The 24,058-nt window shown below is 43.3% G+C and overlaps 1 protein-coding gene across 1 annotated transcript; it reads left to right on the forward strand.

The window, feature by feature from the left end:
- Window positions 1-355: 355 nt before the first annotated feature.
- Window positions 356-23,730, forward strand: TRIM29 (tripartite motif containing 29). Its single transcript, XM_026038114.1, has 9 exons — window positions 356-1,213; window positions 8,236-8,331; window positions 9,626-9,859; window positions 10,172-10,370; window positions 14,392-14,475; window positions 17,833-17,892; window positions 19,110-19,211; window positions 19,979-20,055; window positions 23,091-23,730. The coding sequence occupies exons 1-9, from the start codon at window positions 356-358 to the stop codon at window positions 23,151-23,153; spliced, it is 1,773 nt and encodes a 590-aa protein (XP_025893899.1). The 3' UTR covers window positions 23,154-23,730.
- The last annotated feature ends 328 nt before the right edge of the window (window positions 23,731-24,058 follow it).

Here is a 24,058-nt window from a genome sequence, read left to right on the forward strand (position 1 = left end):
TCTTAATGAAAATTATTAAAAAAAAAATCTATGTGTATAAACAGCCCTTCCTCCCCAACCTGGCCAGACAAGAATGTTCCTGGGTGTGGACCGTCTTGTATAATTAACTGCACAGCTGTAGCTTCTGATCCCCAGTAAGGTCTGTTTCTTTCTCTCTGCTTCTACCTAGCATAATCCAGGTACTCTCCTCCTCCTTGCAGGAGCTCAAGGTGTGTCACCAGGGCAGAAACTTTCCTGCATTCCACCTTGGCTCCTTGCTTAGACAACAGCCAGTCAGACATACGCACTTTCTACAGCTTTAGGAGAACGAGAAGCGGATAAACGAGACRCAAAGCCAATTTGCCTGGCTCAGACAATGGAAACAGGGACTACAGCAAGGACCAATGGTACCGCTGGAAAGCCAGAAGATGTGAAGAGTCCGTCTGCCCCCAAAAAAGAAGAAGAAGCAAAGAAGACCACGAACCCAGGTGGAGGTGAGAAGGAGCCTATGAAGGGCACTGGCAGTGCTTCTCTGGAGTCAGGGCAGATCAAGAGTTCCCTCTTCTCTGGGAGTGACTGGAAGAGGCCCATCATCCAGTTTGTGGAGTCATCTGATGAGAAGAGGTCGACCTACTTCAGCATGGATTCAGGGGATTCGAAGAAGATGCAGTATGCCAGCGGACAGATAGGAGATGTGAGGAGACCCCCCCTCTCCTTTACAGATAAGGGCGATCTCAGAAAACCTCTCTTCTCCCTGGATTCCAAAAAGAGCTTCCTGCCCAGTGACGGGGAGGGGAGGAAGTCCTTATTCTCCAGTGGGCAAATTGGGGACCTGAAGAAACCTTCCCTCCCTCTGGTGGAAACGGGAGATCTGAGAAGATCCACCTTCAACAAGCCCGACAGAGCTTCTGGGTCGCGGCCCAGGGTGAAGCTGGATGATGTTTTGTGTGATTCCTGCATTGATAACAAGCAAAAGGCCGTCAAGTCCTGCTTGGTGTGTCAGGCTTCCTTCTGTGAGCTGCACCTCAAGCCCCATCTGGAGGGAGCAGCTTTCCGGGACCACCAGCTCCTCGACCCCATCAGGGACTTTGAAGCAAGGAAATGCCCTGTGCATGGGAAGACCATGGAGCTGTTCTGTCAGACAGACCAGATGTGCATCTGCTACCTGTGCATGTTCCAGGAGCACAAGAATCACAGCACAGTGACAGTGGAAATCGAGAAAGCAGGAAAAGAGGTAATGCACTTTTTTATATTGTAGTGACTTCTGTTACCCAGCCCACGGTGGATGGGAAGCATGTACTGGAGTAATGATACTGCCTTGCTTATGTTTCAGTTGTCCTGTTGTTCTAATGTCTGGATATAATAGCATAACACTAGTGTTCTTCTCTATGTCCTGATCTACAGCCTGCTGCACATTTCAACTATTTTGAATTAACTTATGCACTTATGCACCCCCCCCCCTTTTTTTTTTTAAATGGAGATGACAGTGTTAAGCCCTATGTGTGGGAAAGGATTCTAAGCTTACAGGAAGAAAAAAAATGTGTAAACACAAAACATAATCCCCCTTGACATGTTTGTACAATAGAAGGTGGACATCTAAAAAGATGAGGATAGTAAGTGAATCAGTGCTCACTTGAATCAAGCGCCTTCTGTCCTTGTTTGCCTAAAGTTAAACGCTATTTGCTTTATGGGCAAAGGCGCCATTGTCCCACAACCTCTAAGTAAATTCAGGGTCTCACTGGGCTAGGTGCCATACATCTCCATAACAAGAGCATGTCCTGTCGTAAGAGACCTTCTGGTTATCTAGACAATACAGGAATGAATATACAAAGGAGACCAATGAAAAAGTTAAAAAAAAAATGACTATGGTCATATAGCAGGCCCATAGCAGAAAGTATAAGTGCATTCAGATCTGCAAAATCCTAGTCAAAATCCCCAAGCCAGTGCTTTGATAATGTGGAGAACAGGTCAATACAAGTACCTGGTGTTAGGAATTCTTCAGTGATCCTTAATTCAGGGGAAAAAAATAATTATTTCTCCAGTGCTAGGAGGATTTAACTTCTAAGGCTGAAGGAAGCAGGTTGAAAAAGCCTCCTATCTAGTGTTAATCTCTGTCTTCTKGTGCACAACTTTTGGTCTTTACTTGCAATGTCAGTTGCACTGTGCAGCCTTACTGAAATCAGAACAGTGGTTTGTTCCATGTTTCACTCTCTGAAAGAAATTTCTGTAGGGCTGGCTAAGCCTGCAATTTGTTTCATGATTGCTTGTTCTTGTGTTTTGATGTCAGCTATGAACCACTTCACAGCATCTGACTAAGCTTTATAACTGCTGTGTCTAGTGTCTGTTGGGTTGCCCATTTTCTCTTATCCCATTGCATCAAGAACAGGTTAACGGTTGCTCCCGAAGGAGCCAAAGCTGCCTTTTTTTCTGTGGTTATCGATGAAGAAAAACTTGCTTGTTAACAGGCATTCATAACTGGACAGAGAAGCCTTTATCTAAGATYTAATGATATTTGTTTTCTCTCTGAGTAGTTGTATCACTCGAGTGCCATGTCTTASGGCCTGTACTTTCCTATGTTCTTTTCCTATTGCTGCTGTGCCTAGAGGAATTACAGTTTTATCGATATGAATCATACTTATRTGCAAGCTTCTCCTGATGACGACTTTTGATCATGTTGTAACTTGAGTGAGCATTCGCTCAGACAAAAGCAATTATCAGAGTAGCTGTTGCTCACAAATGTTTACTCCTAGCCCTGATTTATTCACCATTGGTGGGGCCATAGCAAGAACCTCAGAGGAATAAACATTTCTAGGTCCCTTGTATGCATGACCTATTCCTTTCAAGACTTGCAAATCAAATGAGTTGGAACATGACCACAAATTGGAACAGCAGCAGAGTGTGGATAGTTCTGGCCTTTGTTGAAAGAGTAAGCAAAAACCCCATAACAGGTCAACCCCATCTCTGCTCCATTTTCATAGGTTGGCATCCAACCAGCCTCAGGGTAGCTTTACTGCCTTGCTAACTATGCCACTGGATTGAAAAACAGAATATAACCATATATTAAGAAGCCTTTTTTTTTTTYCCCTCTATTCTGTGTTATTCTGCACCAAAGGATTTGTCTGATAAAACCTCCCAGTCTTTGGCTCTAATGCATCTCCATTCCTGGGGAGGAATCCAGCAAAGCACAGGGGGTTTCTTTTCCAGTACACTCCAGTCTATCTGTAACTCTGTGTGCTTGGTAACTTGGTGACAAAGAGATATCACAAGCAAGGAACATGCTTACATTAGATATATCTATTGCTTTCATATTGCAGAATTAATTCAGGGCACACTCTTTCATCCGTTTCTCCCTCCTATAGACAGGGAGGACACTTTGCAAAGTGAGGGACACTATAGGTGGAATAAGATAACTGATTTCTCCCCAAATGCAGAGAGAATACAGTTTAAAAGAAAGGGAAGGAAAGTTAGCCAGGGCAGTCATCTGGTGGTCAGAGCATTTAGCCAAGCAGTGGTTTGGCATCCCTGTGCCTCACAGGCAGGCAAAAAGAAAGCAAACTTCTCAGTAACCGAGCTGAGTATCACGTTCATGCCTTTCTGCTGTGCCACTCTACAGAAGTGACACATGCAGGGGCTTGAACAGAGACACCTTGGCAGGGAAGATAGCAGTATACTTTCTGAGTTTGCACCCAGCGATATATGCCTATGTTACCCTGTGAACCTTTAATTCCTTCCACAGATCCATTCTGCATTAGTTTCCTACTACAGATTTAAAGGAAAAGTAACAAGTAACACTACCGCTAGAATCAACACAATGAACTACAGAAAAGAAAAAAAAATCCAYGAGAAAGTAATAAACACATGCTCAGCTGAGAAACAGCTTGTCAGTAGTGGCTTGTACACTCATACAAAACCCTCTGGCCAGTCTGATTTATCAGCAGAGCTACAGCCCCCCTTTCAGACAGCATCCTTGATTTTGAGAGGGGATCCTTCATTCAAAACCTCTTTTACAGGTCTGTTCTCAGAACAAGAACTTCACATATGACTGCCAGCCATAGGGCTATAAAATAACCTGGTGTTACTGTCCATCACCAGCCTTAACACCCAACATGTCAGGTCAGATCTAGTGKAAAGTACTTGGATTTCTTTCTTTAATTCTTTTCCTTGAAGGAAAGGCTCACATTGTATGGCAGGTTTAAAAACGAAGCTGAGAATTAATGTGTAGAAACGAGAGCTGCGTGTTCCAGCTTTCAATAAAGCAGTTGCTAAAAAGAGAAACCCTTCACAAGACCTGAGCTAGCTTTGAAGTCATCTGGTCCTGAGATGATCCAGGTGGATTTTGATCTGGACCTTTACTGTATTATTTTGATTGTCTAAATACAGAGCAAACAAGAATATATTCATGTGTCATGATTAGATCATGATAGAGCTGAGACATCGTATTTGTATTAAATGTGATTGTTCTGTGGACACACACCAAAACAAATCTTTTGGATTTGTTTGGATGGAAAAGGTACATTTTTCAGCAAAAGTTTTCCCGTCTGGAAGGTTGGGGAAGTTGCTTGACTGCTAACTATGGTTTTACAGTAGTTTTGTCAGTTTGTCTATGCTCTGCATTAGTGCATCTATGGTGATACACAGGCAAAAATCTACCCGTGCAGGATTTACAGGTAAGAAATCCTTATCAGCCTCAAACTGTGCAAATTAGAGGGCCCTTTCTGGCCTCAATTCATGCGTTGACTAGTGGCATTTTTGCAGGATACTGACTCAGTATCCAGAGATGACAGTCCACAAACACCCACCTCTGCTTAACAAAAGCACAGATTTAAAAAGGGCAAGGCAAAAATAGAAGAAAAAATGCCTCTCTCTGCTGATGCCTCAGCTATGCTATTTCCAATCCAGGCACAGTTCTGGGATAACTAGTTTAAATACTTCTTCCCTGGCTTCATTATTGCATCTGGTTGTTGCCATCTGATAATTAGCACAGCTCTCCCAGGCTGGTGACACAGGGGTGTTCCCTCATTCGGGGCCTGGGTTCCCAGAGCATTAAGACATGATGATGCTTGTATTGCTGCCTTGCAAAATAATGAGTTGTGTGGTGATGCAATCTCACTTCTCTAGGTCCTTCACGGCACAAGGGCTAGGCTCAACAGTGGATGTTTAGATGTACAGTCCGAACTTTCACTGAGTCCTGTTAACTGCCCTAATGCACTTAGAACCTAATAAAGGGTCCTGTCAGCTCAAAGCTGATCAGCACCAGCATTTCTCAAATTGCGGTAGTCAAACCTTACAGATTAATCCTGGAGTTCCTAGATCCTCTTAACTGTTATTTTATTTCTGGAATGTAGGGACTCCCCCAACAGTGGGTGGAGTTGCTCTATTATCTCAGCTTCTCACAGGACCTTCTGAACCCAGATCCTCACTCAAGAGATTTTTTGGGAAGTTCATGACATCACCAATTCAGAGATTCTTGACTCTAGAAAAATCTGAAAATATCAAGGAAGCTGAAGGGGGAAKTTTCTTCATGTGGAAAAAGTTGAAGAGAGTCTCTACCATCTAAAACCACCCTACTGAAAATGTAATGCGGGATTTTTGTGCATAGCTAAAGCAATCTTCCAGACAGCTCCAAATTGAACAAGGCTTAAAGACATCACAAAGTGGTCTTTACTGGTCTGTCTTTAGAGCACTGTCTGGTCATATCACCATTTCCACTGCTATTCTAAAGTCTCCCTCTTTTTATTATTATTTATACTTTGACAAGAATAGTTTAGTGACTGCATTTTCATGCAGTGATATGCCTCCCTCCATCTCCTTTGTTGTTGTCTAAGCTGTTTCCTCTTGCTCTCCATATGGGTGCTTTAACCCAAGTCGAACCTGGATGACTGTAGTATTTGCATTCTGGCTATTGAAACTGTCTCTAATTTTCATTTGCAAATCATAATTCTCATTCTAAATTGTAGTGTGGGGCTGGCCTTAAGTAGCTGTTACATCCCATCCCAGCGGCACCCAAATGGCCTTTCGAGGTGAAGGAATATTATAACTTCAACATGCTGTTAGGAGTTAGCTACCACTTTTGAACAAGTAGTGGTTTGGCAAATCCCTTCAAGATCAATCCTAATTAAAAACTAKCATAGAAATTAATGTTATCACTGACATCCAGTGAGCCGAGTTACCTGGATGTAGCCCTATAATCCATGAAAACAACTTATTTTATACTGTCATTTCTCCAATTAGTTATTGGGGTGGATATCAGGACCTGAAGTGCTTCAAACTTACTGCATTTCTGTGCTGTGCAAAGATAATTGCATATCTTTGTCTTGACAYGGGGGACATCTCAGTGCACACGAAAATAGAGGAAAGCATATATTCCTCCAAGTCACTGTCTGTAAACATGCAAACTAGACAATGAAGTTCATGTCTTGCTGTGCTGTTCAGCAGTAAAGCAAATYCTCCGATTTTAAGTGTGTGGCTAACGTTAGCATAGGTTTTTCTGCTCTGRTCTGACTTTTCTTCTTCTTCTCTTCTTTGTGTACAAGATAACCCTGAAAAGTTGATGGGCTGACTCCTTTACTGCAAAACCCTTCTATGTCTGCTTCGAACTCCTAAAGAATATGAGTTTATGTTCATGACTGCATGCAATTGGCTACTAATAGGCTGTCAGGGTGTAAGGATACTGTTTTAGAGGACGAGTGCACTCCTAGCTCACAAAAAGCATAGTCAATAACAACAACAGTTTGAAGATGCAGCTGTTAGGGCATTGAGATACTTTGAACTTTTTTGTTCAAATTTTTTCCCTCTATAAATAGAGTTTTTCTAAATTGGAACAGCTAGAATCAATGTCCCTTAGATGCAGTTCTGGTAGATTCAAGCTCAAGACAATATTCAGACACAACAGTGACTGGTGCCAAGACGAGAACCCTGATGGGCTGATTTTCTGAGCTGAGTGACAATTTGTTGCCTGCTCTTCATGAGATGTCTTTTTCCTTTCTTGACTACAGGACTGAGCTTTTAGACTTCCACCATGGGAGGAAGGGAACTTTTCAAGAGAGAAAAAACATGTTTTCAAGATGTATTGTGTTCCTAAATGCATGATTAAGCAGTGGGAACTATATCTTGTTATTTCACATCAGGGATACCTCAGTTTGTTAGCTGCAAGTGGATTTGTCCACCCCTCATGCCCCCTACCTCCAAATGTCAGCCTAAATATGAGTGTTTTTGTGTAATACAGCTGTTTGATAAAAGTTCCTACAAGAAACAGTGGGTTTTCAAAACCTTTCTAAAGCCGCGTATATACAGATAATATTTTGTCTAACCTGTAATTCCTCAATAGCTCTAGGGATAAGCACTGTGTAGCCAGATTGCCTGTAGTTACAGTTGTGCTGTAACCAAGCTATATACACATGAAACACAAATATCTTGAACTACATAAACAAAAGCTTTGTCATGATCTGTTGGACAGAGATATGGTGAACATGAGGGACCAAGGGAGGAACTGCCAGAATTAACAGCCCAGGACAATACTAATCAGTGAGGTCCGGGTCTGAGACAGCAAGCACAGCAGCCAGCTAGTTGCACCACTGAGTGGCTATCTGAGCCTTCATGGGTTGCACTTCTGGGAGCCAGCTTGCATGCAACTGTCTAGTCCACACTTCTCCAGGAAGCCAGTGCAAAACAAAATGCAAATGAATCCCAATGAAGTTGCTGATCTAAGCCAAGCACGGTTGGCTACACGTCCTCCCTTTTTTTTCTTCCAAGCATTTTCCAGCTTCATCATAACTTGAAAGCTCTCAATTCAGAGCAAATTAATCCACAATCCTGTCTAAACAGAATTCCTGCCAGAGGCATCGTCCTCTTGTTGCAACACTCGTCAAACGTCATTCCATAATTACATGAAAACTGTTATTGCTGCACAGGCACACCCTGGGTTGGGCTGTTCACTGCATACACAGCTGAATTTTGAAACAGGCCTCTTCTCCCTCCAGCTAGTGACTCTAATGTGATTAAAAGCAGCACCATGGCAGTAGCCTGGTAAGTGGGTGCTTCTGTTGCTGTCTTTGCTGAGGGAGCTCAATCTCTTGACCCAGCCAGAAGCTCCGGGATCTTGTTCAGTGTCAGCACATGATCTCCATTCAAGCAGTGCCAGGAACCAATGCCTCCCAGCTATTATTGTTCAGGGCCAAATACCTAAGTGGAAGCACAACATCTCTTTGAAGCAGACCACCCTCAGCCCCAATTCACGAGTCTCCCCTCTTCTCACAGGCTGAGCTCTCGCTGCAGAAAGAACAACTGCAGCTCAAGATCATCGAAGTAGAAGATGAAATGGAAAAGTGGCAGAAGGAGAGGGACCGTATTAAGGTGAGTGTGGGATATTTTTAGGTTCACTTCTGTCTCCTCTACTTGCTTCTTTCTTTCCCACTGCCTTTCTTATCCCCCTTTTCCATGGTTCCATTGGCATATCCAGCTCTTACACAATCCCTTACTTGCCCATTCTATCTTGTCACTCTCCTGAAAACATTGCTGCCAAAACTCGGAAAAAGCAACTCCTACTCAAATCATCTTGCAACATAGCCTGTAGGAGCCCAAGAAGAGACAACACAACCTTGTTACAAAATGGCCCAAGATTCCTCCCTGCTTTGGGTTACAGTAGTTCCTCAGCCACCTAGTTTCCAGGTGGATCTGGAAACAGAGGTGTGCTGCTTTTTTTCCTGCTAGTACACATATAAAGATAAATTCCGGAGGACTCTTAATTGCCCGGAGTGAAGACAACAGAAGTAGGTGCAGTTATATCAACAAATGTATTGTTTATGATGGAAAAGCTTATTTCCTTAGTGATATAGAGCTCCTCTATAATCCTTTCACCACACCAAATGGTAGAACACAATAATGGTGTTATTTTTTTTCATTCGTACCCTAACAGAATAGAGCAGTGAAAACAGTATTTGGAGACACACATAAAATTTGCATAGCATTACTAGGCCAAGCCATTGTTCTTCCTTTTATGTGGTGCACACCCATTGGCTTCCCAGTTCTGCTTTACTTCTGCTCTATTATTACTATTATTATTGAAAAATTGACCAGAAAACTTCACTTTGAATAGAGCATCATAGAATCTTTAGGGTTGGAATGGACCTTTAGAGATCATCTAGTCCAACCCCCTGCACACACAGGGTCACCTAGAGCACATGGCACAGAGCTGCGTCCAAGTGGGTTTTTGAAGATCTCCAAAGAAGGAGACTCCACAACCTCTCTGGGCARCCTGTTCCAGGGTTCTGTCACCCTCACTGATAAGAATTTTTCCCTTAAGTTCCTGTGGTCCTGAAGCACCTTTTGGTGCTTCAGTTTGTGGTCATTTCCTCTACTTCTATCAGTGGCCACTGAAAAGAGGCTGGCCCCATCCTCCTCACTCCCTCCCTTGAAGTATTTGTGCTTGTATTTGAGTATTTCTCCTCTTTGCGTAACATTTCTGGTACTGAGTCCCACAAACCTTGTGTCTCCATGCTCATGGTCTAAGTGGTGAGACTATCTGGACCTATCCCTCTTTGAATCCTTTCTATTAGCAAGTGACTATCTGGGAAGTTTTGCATTTTATTTCATCTGCCATCTCCTGCACCTATTCTGTTCCCTCTCCTTTCCTCTCCTCCTTCCCCAGAACTATACCACTAATGAGAAAGCCACCGTGGACCAGCATTTCAAAGAACTGATCCGTGACCTTGAGAGGCAGAGGGATGAAGTGAAGGCTGCTCTGGACCAGAGGGAAAAGATAGCATCAGAGAACATCAAAGAAATTGTGGATGAGCTGGAAGAGAGGGCAAAGCTGCTACGGGAAGACAAGGAGAACCGGGAACAGATCCACCAGATCAGTGACTCTGTACTCTTCCTGCAGGTAATCAACATCTCATCTTCCTTTGCTTGTAAGAAAAGGATTCATTCCAATGAGCTTAAGAAGCATTAATCCCCTCCAATTCAAGGTGCATGGATGTCAGGAGCTGACCCCTATACTTGAAGCCATGTCTGCTCTACTAGCTGAAGAAAGATCTTGCCAAAACCCGATAATTCTTTCCTTTCGCCTATATCTCATAAGCAGGACATTTGACTGCCCTCTCCGTGTTCGATCTTCTGCTTTGCACTTCATATTATTTGGAGCCTAATAAGCTCTTAATTTCCTCCCTAACCTCTGTTCCTTTCTTCTTGGCAGGAGTTTGGGGCTCTGATGCGGAATTATGTCCCTCCCCCCTCCCTCCCGACATACAGTGTGCTGCTTGAGGGGGAGAGCATGAGCCCATCCATGGGGCTCCTCAGAGATGACCTGCTCAACGTCTGCATGAGGCATGTGGAGAAGATCTGCAAGGCAGACCTGGGCCGCAACTTCATAGAAAGGAACCACATGGAGAACGGTACAGTGCCCAAGATGCGCCCCTTCCCTCCCTCCCTTCCCCGCTCCCTCCCTAGGCAGGGCCCAGTTCAGAGTCACAGGAGAGAAAGTGTGATCAGTGTACTCCCACAGAGGAAAAAGAAAGGATCCAAGCAAACTTATACTGTCTGTACCTGAAATCTGTTCTGGAATATCAGAACTATCCTAGCAGACCTACATGGTCACGGAGCCGGTTCAGCTGCTAGGGATTTAAAGTACATCATATGAATGGGATGGAGGCATCCAAGCTCTCCCCACTTCCTGCAAGTGCTGTTTTTGCTTTCCAGCTTTTGTGTTTAGTTGCTTCAGTTGCCTCACACTTGGGATTTACAGAGCAACACTCTTCTATGGGGTTGAGAACTGTTACCCTTCCCTCCTGCAAGAGGCCAGCAATGACACCTTGTCTTGTGCTAGGCTCTTAAAACCCCCACAAGCTTCACACAATGGTTTCCATGTGCAAGACTGCACAGGCACTCGGACAATTTAGGAGCTCACTAGGTAAATGGATAAGGTAGGATTTTATGAAAAACTAGATTGTGCTGAGAACAGCTTTGGTGGCAGAAATGTGAATGTAGCTGCCTTAGTCTGGCAATTTAGAAATACTGGATTTAGGCTATTTGTACAGCTCTGTTAGTATGTACTGATATGACATGCCGTTTTATAACAGCCTATTTCAGCCACTGACTGCCTGTCTGGAACATAAAATATTCTGCAAGCATATGCCATTGAAAATCTAATGACTACTGCCACAATCTAAGTCTTTGCATCCACTTTCCTTTTGGGTCTCCCAGTTAGTGTTCTAAGAGGAACTTCTGTGTTGCATAAAGCTCCCACCACAGCTATGAAGGACACAGTACTAGAACGGGACTCAGGTTTATTCCCCAGCTTTTCCACAGTCAGTCTCTGAAGCTTTGGGTACTAGAGCAATAAAGGTCAAGAAGCAGGATAGATAATGCAAGAAGAGATTGCACCCTGCTGTCTCAGGAGGGATGTATAACTTGACAAGATGCAGGAACACTCTCAAGTCCACAGTTTGTATAACACCTGACGAACTCTTCTGCTCTATACAACATCACAGCCATTTCCTTCAGTTTCACAGTGCTCAKTATGCATGCTTGTGATATTACTAAGCTACCTTTTTCCTGGGTAACAGTCATGCAAATCTTTCTGACCTCCTTCAAAGAAATTCAGATTAAAAGGAAGATAACAGGAAAGGGAGAAACAAGCAGGAAAAAAAAAAAGAACAAAAAGCATACTGCAGAATAAACTCACAGAGCCTAAGATGGCATGGAATTAGTTACTGGACAACAAATGTTTTAAGAGCTGCATTTTGAGTTAGCCTTTCTGACATTCCCAATTGAGAGCCATAAGAAAGAACATGGCAATAAGAAGGGACCAGACTGCATTTGTATCTGTAACAAGAAACACAAGTATTTACCAAGTGCTGCTGCCTCCTGTGTTATATAGAGATAGAATAAGTTCCTGCCCCCAAGGAGTCTACACTGCAAGCAGTTCATTAACATTGATCCAGCACCATCATTCTACTTAGACATCAATTAGACAGGCAAGACGCTTCTAGTTCAGAGGCCCAAGCTTTTGGAAAAGTGGCAAATCTCGAAGTACTCAGGACACAAATCGAACCAGATTTTAAAGCTCTCCCATGTCCTGAAAGTAGCACCGGCAATTGAACATTACTTTTCTTCCAGCCTTTACCACTCTAATACATGTGGTCAGATTTTCAGATTCACTCAATGCTTTATGTGTTAAGTCTGCTGAGAAATTAGGCTGTAACTTAATACCAGTATATGAGGGACAGCTCTCATCCAAAAATCACCTTTCTGCATTTTATTTTCTCCTTTGTTCACCTGGACATTTGAAAAATTTCCAATCACTAGATGACATAAAGCCAAAGGGATTTCAGATGCCTGATGACTCACAGCACTTCTGAAATAGAGATGAGTTGCAGGAAAATGCTTTTTAGTCAAGTTCCTATGACTTGGGGAGCTACCTTCCATCAGTGGAGCTGGTTTTGCCAACCTGGAAGCAAATACATTTTACTAGGCAATTTGTAGAGCCTGAGATAGTCACATGCCCAGTTATGGCAGCTCTGGGTGATGACAGAACTCCATCTTTATCCTTTTTAGATAGGCTTCCCTCCAAGTTACTGATGCCAAATGTCCTCAAAGTGCATGCAAACAGTGGGATTCAAGTGTCTAAACATTTCTGAGAAGGGGAACACTTTATTATTGCATGAGACCTGAGTACTTTCAGGAACTTTACTAGGTATTTAATGGTCACAGCTTGGAGTCTACCTACTGAGAAGAACAGTGGCATCCAGTCAGTTAGGCAATGTTATTTAAGGTGAGTCTCAGAAACTTCAGACCTCTCCGTTTTTCAAACCACATTTACACTTGAAAGACAGTACTCTGCATCTAGTGACTGCAAGGAAATAGCTCCACAATTACCTAATGKATTTAATTAACTCGGACTCCCCCTTAGTCACTGGAACAAATTCATTTGCAATCGGCTTGATCTTCTAGTGTAAAAAATTTCCCAGGGAGAAATATTACATTAATAGAATGAAACCTGCTTAATAGCAGACTGCAAAGGGATTCCACTTTCTTTTAGTTGTCAGAAGAGCTAGTTGCTTAATGGTGTGGCAAGGAGGCAAATAATCGGAGGACATTCAAGCAGTTTTAATAGCACAGAAGTAAAATAGAAAAATAACATAAAAGTTTATTCATGGACTTAAGAATCAAACAATGGTACTATCCAAACATAGGGACCAAATTTACACTTCTCCACCCCACCATCCCAGACAGMAACATAAGGTTCATGCAAAACTTAAAAGAAAGTATTTTATGAGCAACTGAACTAACAGGACTGCTTTCCTGTAGACTGGTGTCAAGAAAAACAAAACGAGGAGCCTGTAAAGCCTGGAATATGTTTCATTGATTTTGAATAAAGCTTGAACCAAAGGCCCAGAAAACTGCAACTGTTTGCAACTCAGGTTTAGTATCTTTCTTTAAAATTGAACAAACTCACTTGTTGAGCTATCTCAACACTCTGATTTTCTCGAGCTTCATAACACCTGCAGTTTAAGATCTGCTGGTTCAAAGCTGTGTCTGTGCACAGGTTAAATGCAGAAAAGAAGCCAAACCCAGACCACTGCTTTTGAAGTGGGTTCAGGGTTCCATTTTTAGCCACATAGTAGTTTTGGCAGGAAAATGTGTTAACTGCCAAGTCTCCCTATGGATTTTCAGTAGATAGTGTATGGAATGGGAATGGTTTGACTACCTTTTTAGCTGTCTGCTGWACTATTTCCTCAGCGGGTTGAGATAAGTGAATAGCTCAAAACATGTTAACTCTGGGGGTATCAACTAGAGAAGAGTTAAAAATGGAAGCAATAGGAAACCTCTCAGGAATCCAGCATTTGCTAGTTGTGGATACAAGTCACTGCATGTAACATATGGCAATTAATAGAGGTAGCACAGTAAACATCAGCTTCTATGAGACAATCTGACCAACTAAGTCCCTCTACATGGGCTCATTAAACCAGTACAAAGGGTACGTTTCTTGTGGCTGCTAGAGCCCAACCACTGACTTCTAACCCTGAGCTGCAAGAAGGACCTGGAATGATGGCTCTGGAGAACAAATTAGAGATTTACAGAACTGAATGCAAATATTTTTGCATCACTTCCAATGACTTGTGGATCCACTACTTTGTTTCAGTGTAACCTTTCTCTAGGTCTACACTATGCTATGTGCCCAAGGGAGCTTTGTTTTTTTTCCACAGGTTGAATTTCTAGGCAGCTACAGCACAATTCTATCTTGATTCCTACAGAGAAATTACAAAAAATACAGGAACCACGATCTCTCCTTCAATACMTGAGGAAGCAATATCAGTCCGCTATCCCCTTTTGCCACCCCCATTCCTCTCAAGGCTCCTAAGCTCAGTCTCTTCCACTACAACCTCTAGTTCATGCTCTGCTCTGCTCCTGCAGGTGACCACCGGTTCATGATGAACAATTATGAGTGGAACCAGCCTGACAACTTGAAGAGATTTTCTATGTTCCTGTCTCCCAAAGGTACGGCAGCCTAATGGTGGTCAGGTTCCTCCAAACATGGCATRGGAAACAAAGTTCACCAAAGCTTTGTCCCACAGTTTCTTTTTCCTCACATTTTTCACACTGTCCCCCTGGACCAGACCAAAACTAGTCCATTTGCAATTGTTTGTGCTTGGTCTTCAGCCTATAAACTTGTGAAGAGATTTTGCTTTTTCATGTCTAAAAACACTTGTTCTTAACTGTGTGTATAACTAGAACATAGCAGGAACAACTGAACTTTTCCAAGACTAAAGCTTGTGAAAATAGAGTTGCTTTAACATGTGTTATCAAGTTGAAGTAATTGTTATTCTCCAACAGAAGCTTACCTCACTGTGCTATCAAGTGTGAAAGCTGCACTAGGCTTGCCCCACATTAGGATTTTACTTTCACCAGATAATGTATTTTTCCCTGCATGAGMAAGTAGTAAGGGATGCATCCTAGAAAAGCAGGAGTGTGGGACTCCTGGGTTGCTTTCTGAGCTCTGCTGCCAATAACAAGAGCACTTGTGATTTGCTTCTGGCCCAATTGCTACATGAACACTGCAGGATGAGCCTTCGGCTGCTCTCAACCCATTTAGCTGTAAAATGGCAGTTGCTTTCTATTTCTAAGCAAGTGACAAGACCTCCAAAGAAAGAAGCACAGAGTAACAAAGGCCCAGGTACAGCAGTACCTGTATAATCCTAAGAAACAACAAGGAACACAAAACACGTAAGCAAATCTCTCCTGCTTCCTAGGTTTGCCAGGTGTTTGCAGCTGCTGTTCTGCAGAAGCAGATGGTGGGCAGGGCGAGGGGACATGCCTGCTGCCGGCAATTAGCAGCAACACTCCCCAAAGGGCTTATCTGAAGAGCGATACTGGCCGCTCTGTTGGTGGGTTTCAGTCTGGGGACAACCCCGATGCTGACACTGGCGCTTTTGTCTGCATTTCCCCATTGCCTTCACGACACATTCCCTTATCCTCTGTTATCAGCCCCTGCCTGGAGCGGTCTCCAGGGCATAGGGCATGTTTGGAACTCAGCGTCAGCAGGGCTTTAACACGGGTATTTCTTGCTGGTCCACCATGACAAGGAACAGCCTCTTAATCAGGCACTGCACAGGGGCATTTACATATAATGGAGCTGTATCCAAACACTGCCCAGATGGCGAGGGTGGCTGCAGGGATATACAGGCTCTGTGCTGTTGGAGAAGCACATGTTCTGCTAAACAGCACTGCCGATTCTAGGGAAGCCACAAGCCAAGCCCTGCATCCCAGACCATTTGCAGCCTGGAAGGGTGTTTGAAATTTGGTTTCAAATAATACGGGCTGAACTCATCTCTGCCCAAAACATGTGGTGCTTCAGGCCCAGGTATAAATGGCACAGAAGGCCCTTGAAAGGGTGCATGTGTATGTACRCCTGTATATGTGTGTGCAGGCACGATGCGGGGACTGTATGGGGAGTCCCATGTGACTGAGCAGCTCGTGGCTCTGGAATGCAGACACGGCTTCCCTGGGCAGCCAAGGACTGCCTTCCCTGAATCACTGGGTTTTCCTGTATGGAAAATCCACTACGGAAATCTGGAACAGGGAATCCCTGGTCCTGGCTGGGAGCAGACATCCAGAGCTCCTGAGGGAGCTGCCAAGAGATACAGGGGATTCAACTGCAAATGTGGGATGACAGGGTTTATTAATTAAGACTCCTTATTGGAGCCAGCTACAGATGTTTGTCAATGCTGTATACTGGCTTTTAACTCAGTGGTCCATTGCTTCCTGCAACAAGCTTTTGGAAATACAGACATTGGGGGAGTGGTTGTTCCACCTACACATCTACATGCTCCAGACAGCAAAGATTTTTTTTCCAAAGCTACTTATTCCAAATTTACAATCAATCAAGCTTCTTTGTCCAAAAAGGCTAAATACATGGTTACACACAAAGTACCTGCTGAAATAGGGATTGAACACTGCTGCATTCTCCACCAGGGTGAGGGTTCAAGAATGATTCCTTATAGAAATGCTTTGATGGAAAGGAACCAGCTACTSAAGTCAGATTGATTGACTTTGAGAACAGAATGAGTCGGCAAGCAAGAGAGGAGACCTGGCCCACTTAGCTTGCATGCTGGATGATACAGGATTATCAATGAAATAATGCAATACACCTATTATCACCCTTTAGAGCTTTCTGTGCTCTATCAGGGAGTCAAGCAGCAGTCCAGCATTGCTTCTAATTGCATCTTTCCTAAGTAATTTCACAGGACAGAAAAAGAGGACTCCTACAGTATATCATGTATACATATAAATTCTGAACACAGAATCCTTGCATGTCTCATTATAGTTTTGCTCCACAACCTTGTTTTTGCCAGGCTGGATCACAGCAAATTATGCCTCAGGCCACAGCAGCAAGTCTGCTGGCTGCATAGTGCAATGCTACCAGGTTCCAGGTAGTGGACAGTACTCATTGCAGTGGCCCATACTAATATGTTGCCTGCATCCGAGCTAGCACTCTAGGTTTTTAAGCCCTGCCTAATTTCAAGGAGTCTTCCGCTTTTCTCCTAAAAGACAATAAAACAGAATATATGGCTGTAGGAATAACATAATGAGGCAAAAGGGAGACGTAAAAGATGTCAAATGCTGCCTAASAGTGAAAGGAGCAATCTGTTCAACTGCTCGACACACCTCTCTGTTCTCTTTCACTGMGCTTTCTCCTACTGATATTGCAAACATTTTGTCCAAAGCCAGGAAGAGGTTGGAAAGATCTTATCATGCATTTGCAAGCCCTTGGATAGGAACAGAGTGAATCCAGCACAAACAGAAGGAACAACACTGCTTAAATAGAAAAGTAGCCCACAGGATGGCAGCAAAACAATTTGAAGTATTCATCTCTTTCCCACTCTTCTGGGAGCTGCRTGCCTCACAAAAGGGGTCCAACAGCAGTAGTCGTCATCACAGCGTGATGTCCCAGGGAAACCCTGGAGCACATGCCTGTCAGAGTGGCTGAGACAATGCGTGTATGAGCAAGAAATGTTCCCCTGTTTGTCTCTGTGCTCTAAATCCAAGGCTCTGCCTGCGGGTCTCTTCACAAAGTAGTCATGTTGAGTAGACAAGCTTGAGTTGGCAATTTAATGTAGCTAAAGACAGCTCTGTGGCAGTGAGAGCGTTTTGTTCCCTATATGATGGAAAGCCTATTCAACATCTTCTGGAACTCATAGAAAGAAGAATGGAGTTTCCTCAACTCCCTGGACCAGATTCCTGGGTCTGGGCTGCTTCCAAATTGGTGGGGGTTGTTTAATAGAGCAATGCCAGGCACAGGCCTTAGAGCCAGCTCATCAGGAGCCAATTGCTGAACTGGATGCTCTTGTTTTACAGCCAGTTTCAACCCACGATCATGGGAATTTTCCTCCTTCCAAGCGACTGAGGAAACACTTGGTACCGGTAATTCTGCCTTCAGTTTGAAAGGATCTAACGCCCAGTGCCACAGCTTTCTAGCTGGCTAACCAACCTTTTCTGCTTCCCCTCTCAGCTGTCCTGTCACCTGTCAGTCACTGTCTCAGTGTTTGAAGCATCTCTTAGCTGGATTATCAACATCAGTGTATACACCAAAGCCAGGGTCTTGATGTGCTGCATATACAGGTGACTAGACTATCCCTGGTCACCCTTGTTCAGGCAGTGAAAGAAGATGTAAAACACAGACGACTGCCAGTTTGTATAGGTACTGAGATAGCTAAATAACAGGAATTCCTACATGAACATGTCCCAAGAGATTCATGGAAGCACTGGTAGAGTCAGGAGTAGACTCCAAAATCACCCCAGTCAGAAACATAAGGCTGCTTTTCTTCTTGCATACACCTTTTGTTCATTTTGTAAGCTTGCTAGCATTTGGCCTGCCTATGCTCACTATCTGTCCAGCAGCTAGCATTATGGGGAAGAGGGTTTCATAGCAGCATCAAGAGAACCAGCATCAGTGAACCATTCCTTTTTCCGTAGTTCTCTGCCTTCCTTTCTCTTGTCCACCTTGTTTCGTCTGCTCCCTTCATGCTCAGAGGATCCTGCCTTTGYTTTTATTCAGAAGCAGACTACAAGCATCCTTGGCCTCTCTACCAGGGGGTACTCTCCTGACTCACAACCACATCTAAGCAATTCCTGTTTTTCATGCCACAGGCAGGGCTGTCTCCTCATTGCTTCTGCCCTTAGATTCATTTTGGCAGCCAGGGCCTGACCCCATGGAGGTCAGGAGGGAAAGCCTTGCTTTAATTTCACTGGGCTTCGAATAAGGTCACAACTGCTTRGAGGCAAGGGAATATGGGTGATTGTTTAGGGCTACCTCGTTATTCCTGTTTCTAGAGATGCAATTTACCTGTGAGGAAGCTGCTCTTCATCAGTCACACCTGCACACTGGGTCTCATCAGAAAAAGGCTCCTCCCTGCCTGCCTGGAGCACAGGGATTTCTTCACACTCACTCACTCCTCACATAACGACTACTAGGATCTGCCTTTTCTCAGCAGAAGAAAGAGTACAAATCTATTAGTTCCAATTTTCCCCTATAAACTGGTTGAAAGTAGTTTTACAGGGTGTGCTGTGAAATGCTTAAGTTTCCCCGCTGCAGCACACAACACTGGAATAACACCACCTCTTCTGTCTTCCAGTAGGCAATGGTACTAAGCTGCCTTTTCAGTTCTCCTCGATGGGACAGAACCAGCCTGGTGACTTCAGCAAACAGTCTGATGGGAGCCTCTTCACTAAGACCGGTACTAGGCATTTCATTTTTCCCCCTTTGTTCTACCCTTTTCTTAGGTGATATGTTATTTAATCCTGTTCTTCCCCCTCTCTGGAGGAGGCCTGGGGCAACCTCACACATGTGCCTTATCAGCTGTCTTGGCTATCCACCTCTTACTTACGTGCTCCTGTTCAGATAGAAAGGCAACTTACTCTGCTGAACCAGGACAATAAAACTTTAATATAGAAAGTAGTTATGTTTATCTAGTGAATAGCTGAATATTTTTTTAGTTTTGTTTTTACTAGGTAGAGATAAGAGCTTAGGGACTAGGAAGAAAAAGATAATAGGAAATGATATCCAGGGCCGTTTTTAGCCCTCTCACTTGATCTTTTTTAAAAACAGTTATCATCCTAAGAGAATAATAGTCACTGAGCAAAACTCTTAACAAATATACATTGCCTTTATCTTAACTAGCATTCCCTGTCCTGTCTCATAATCCTCTTTACTTACTACTTCAAGGGCACCCAAGGTGGAATCTGAGGGAATCGCCTCCTGCTGAGCAGCCAGGCCTGATGAATTTGGAAATAGGAGACAGCCAGCAAAACCCATTGTCTGATAGTGCTGCAAGTGGYTGTGATACAGCAGAAATGGCTGCAATTCAGTATTAAGCAAGGCAGTATTAATTATGTGATGCTTCTAGTCCTGCTATTTCTCTTGATGCTTGCAAAGGCAGACATGGATGGGAGACAGGGAYGGTGTCACAGACTGATCTTTAACAGGTGTTTTATATTCTCACAGCTTATCCTTCAATAGTGAGGCATCAGTCTGCAAAGGTGACACCACAGACATGGAAATCCTCCAAGCCATCTGTATTGGTAAGAAATATACCCTGGTGTAAAAGCAGCAAGTGCACATCTTCAGTGAGAGAAATATCTGTTCTAGGATGCCTGAGGCTTGGGTCCTTCAGAAATGACAACACGAAAGCTTTAAGTCAAAAGATTTTGTGTGTGTGTGTGCGTGTGTTCCCTGAATCTAGATTTGGGTTTTTTTTTTTTTTCTCCTGTTTGTTTGGTGTACTAAACTGAATCTAGAGAGGTACAAATCTTCAAGTCCAGACCCAGATTAAAACTTCTATTCCACACCCAAACAGGAGGAATAGACAACCTTTAAAATGATCTTTTATAAAGACACTATCCTGGTCTAAAATTTGGTCTGAAACTTTTTAAAGCTATACAAATAACACAGCAATCACTCCAATATCTATAGCACTACTGTTCCTTGCACTGATAATCTTGTACTTGCAGGAGTCAGGGACAGTTAGAAAGCATATACAGGAACCATAAAAAAGTGCCTCACTGCTCATATCCTACAGCAGGTAGATGCCATATCAAAGATGAGAGGTCAAACTGTGGTTGTAAACCCCCAGAACTTCCTTAAATCACTCAGTGTGCGCTGCTACCACAAAGCAAATACCAGTGCATTATAGGAGGCACCAAGCAATGATGTATTATGTTTTGTATTCTTAAATATACAAGGTTAACACACAGATAGTGCATAGCCATATAAACACATGCTAAATTCATGCATTTTTTTCTTAGCATCCATTCACACTGATCTATTAAGATCTTGCAAGTTTCTGAAATAAGGTCTTAAGAGTTTTTACCACCATCTCTGCAGATGAAATCTATTTTTGTATTCATGTTATATATTTGCAAAAGATTATTTACCATTCCCTAGAAATAAGACTTGTAAGTTGGAGAAGGTCAACAGTCAAGAGCATGCATACACCAGAAGAAGAAAATACAGCGAATTCACAGCACTTACAAAGCAGCTGCTGAAGGGTTGCTGCTATGTCTCTGCTAAATATAAAAGGCTCTTCCATAAGTTGAATGACTGTGAAAGGGAGGCTCCCTGAGACTGTATAATAGCACGTTCAGAAAAAAAAAGCATTAAATCTCCGGATGTGCTGCACAAAATCTCTTAGGAACACAGAGGTTTTGCAGTGTCTTTTCCATCTTGAATTTGCCACTTTAAAATATGATCTTCAGGTTTGTGTGTGCCCAGATGAAGAACTTGTCCAGCGTTTTTAGATACCAGCCTAACCTCTGTCCCAGTGCTACTGTACTGTGAAACTCTGGACAGGAAAGCGAGCTCCCTGTCACCACYGGCGTTGGTGAAAGTGTGCAGTCCTCCTGGCATTAAATACCGTGCTACCAGAGAGTCAATATACCATAGACTGTGAACACAAGCTCTATTTTTTATTAATCCCTATAGAGAAAGCGTGGCTAGCTTCTCCCACATAAAGCCACTAGTCTGTCTCTGTCTTACGCATGCACTTGTAGGCGCTATGTTATTTTTATAGCGTCTTTTCACTAGATAGCCCTGAACTTAATTGTTAAGTTGATAAATATAAGCATTAAAAAGTCCCCAAATAGATATATGTGCTCTGGACAACAGCAGCTCTGCAGGCACTTTTATGGTCTATTGGCTCAATAATCTAGCTTTTAAAATAGATTAAATATGTATTTAAGTAATACACGTTCTAAAAGGCCTGTAAATATGAATTTTCACAAASGGCTACACTACTTAAGGAGGAATATCTTTTAATCCCACAAGGAGTTCCTGAAAATGAAGCCCTCTTTTTCCTCCTCTTTAATTACATTGGAAATTGAAACCATAAAACAACAACAAAAGGGAACACTGAGCAGGTGGTATAGGGAGGTGATGCTGAGCAGCAACATGTTGGCTTTGCTCTATCCATGCTTCCAGCCTCCTGTCATGCCTCCTATTAACTGGTGTGATTCACCAAGCTGGAGCAGCTTGGTCCTGAGCCATCTCTCCCTCCTTATAAAAGACAAGACCTACACAGTGACTCAAACTCAAGACAGAGTGGACATTGCCAAATGAAGGTTGCTTTTGGTTGCCCTGTTTCTCTCTCCAGTGTTTTAAGCACATTCTCATCTTTACTGTCTCTGGGCACTTTTCTGCTCCTTAAGAACTGTCTAAATCAGCACATTTGCCAGTTGGTTACGAGGAGCAGTCGAGATTTATCTGAAAACATAAAGCTCCACGCATTCAGGACCAACAACTGCACCACCAGCTAGCACAATTGACTTATAAATTAGCCAGTGTGTTTTGCAGTCCTTCCAAGCCAACACTCCTTTGACAATACATATTTGCCATGTGTTGTGTATTTGTCATGGTGCAGGTAAGAATGAACATCTTGGGGTAGGTCCTGAAGAGAGCAGATACTAATAGGGACTGTGGCAAATGAGATGGAAAGACAAAAAAAACAATTTCTTAGGTCATGCTCTTATCTCTTTTCCACTCTGCTTCTGTTTACACAAACATTTAGAACCAGACCTTTTTTTTTTCATAGGGAAACCTCCCTGCAACATATGAAGGTGAGAATAAATAATACATCACTGTGTGAGAATTTCCATGCATCTGAGTTTTTGCCTCTCCAAAGAGAACACAAACAAGCACTGTGCGACCTAGTCGATCACTCACATACCGTGCATGGCTTTAAGCATGAATACTCCCATAGAATGAGTTCTCAGGATAGCAAGCAATTACAAGACACTGGCAGAAGCATAGAAATAAAGGTGACATTCCTTCAGAAACCTCTCATCAAGCCATGAGTCATGGTCTGAGATTTTATACGATGCACAGACTCATTCGGCTTAGGAATGAGGTTCATGCAAAGCATAGGTATAAATCAAAAAGCACCATTTGCATTCGATAACTCCAGCAACTCCAGTAGTGAAATGAGGTAGTGTTGCTCTGAAAGAGGAAAGACTTTAGGTAGTAAAATAGGAGTTGGTATGGCTGAACTATCCAGGAGGGTGAAGCATAGACAATGAGAAAAGAAGATAGGTCAAACTTAAATGCTCCAAATTTTCCATTGCAGTCACATTACCGCCCCTTTTACGTGAACAAAGGCAATGGAGCAACTTCCAACGAGGCACCTTGATTCCTGAAGACGTAGAAAGAGAGCTGGCAGCGCTTGGAGTGAAGACCCAGCTGCGGATTTTAGTGGATGTACCTGCTACTATATTAACCTTGCTGCTCTAATCTCTGCCAGGGAGAGGGAAGGTGCAGAAGGGAATACAAGGCCTTTTTTTTTTTCAAATCCTAATCATTAGGGGATTTTCCCTTGATAACCATGCAGGCCTTAACATAACCCCATCCTCTGCTATCACCTCCTTATTCCTTCTCTGCCGATGCCTTTCCTTTGCCTCTGCAGAGCTGGCAGCTCTGCTTCTCCTGGCAAGCATGCCCCCTTGGGTTGCACCACCCTCTTCTCCTTAACCTCCTTATGACCAATTGCCCTGTTCTCCTGACTGTTTATAGGTAGCCATTAAATCCTGGTGAAGGGTACCAAGCTGGGGGCTCACAAGTCGTACCGGAACAGAGTCCACCCTCCTTGACCCCCATCACTCAGAGGTGCACCACGTTAAGCTCTTGCCATGCCTCTCTGCCCTGGCACCCAGACCTGCTACTGGGTGGGATGGACAGCTCCTGCCAAGACCTGCTCCAGCTCTCCTCCTTTCTTGAGATACTTGCAGACCCTGCTGGCCAACTTTCGGTGGTGGTACTTTTCCTCAAGGCCCTTTGGTCAGCTCCACTCAGCTTGGCTAGGACCTATTTTGAGCTGCCACAGCTCTCGGCCAGCTGCTAGTAGATGACAGAGACAGTTTCTATCCCATTCCAGCACCCCTCCAGCCACCTTTTCAAATTAAAAGCAATATAAAAATCCATCCTACTAGCAGGAGATCAATTAGATGCCACAGGTGTTAAGTTTCTTTCCCCATACCACCCCATAAAATGAAATTGGTTTGTATATATTGGTTCAGGTATTTTTCTTCTGCAATGGGA

This window comes from Nothoprocta perdicaria, unplaced genomic scaffold, assembly GCF_003342845.1.
Source record: "Nothoprocta perdicaria isolate Ctin4 unplaced genomic scaffold, notPer1 scaffold_201, whole genome shotgun sequence".
Lineage (NCBI taxonomy): Eukaryota > Metazoa > Chordata > Aves > Tinamiformes > Tinamidae > Nothoprocta > Nothoprocta perdicaria.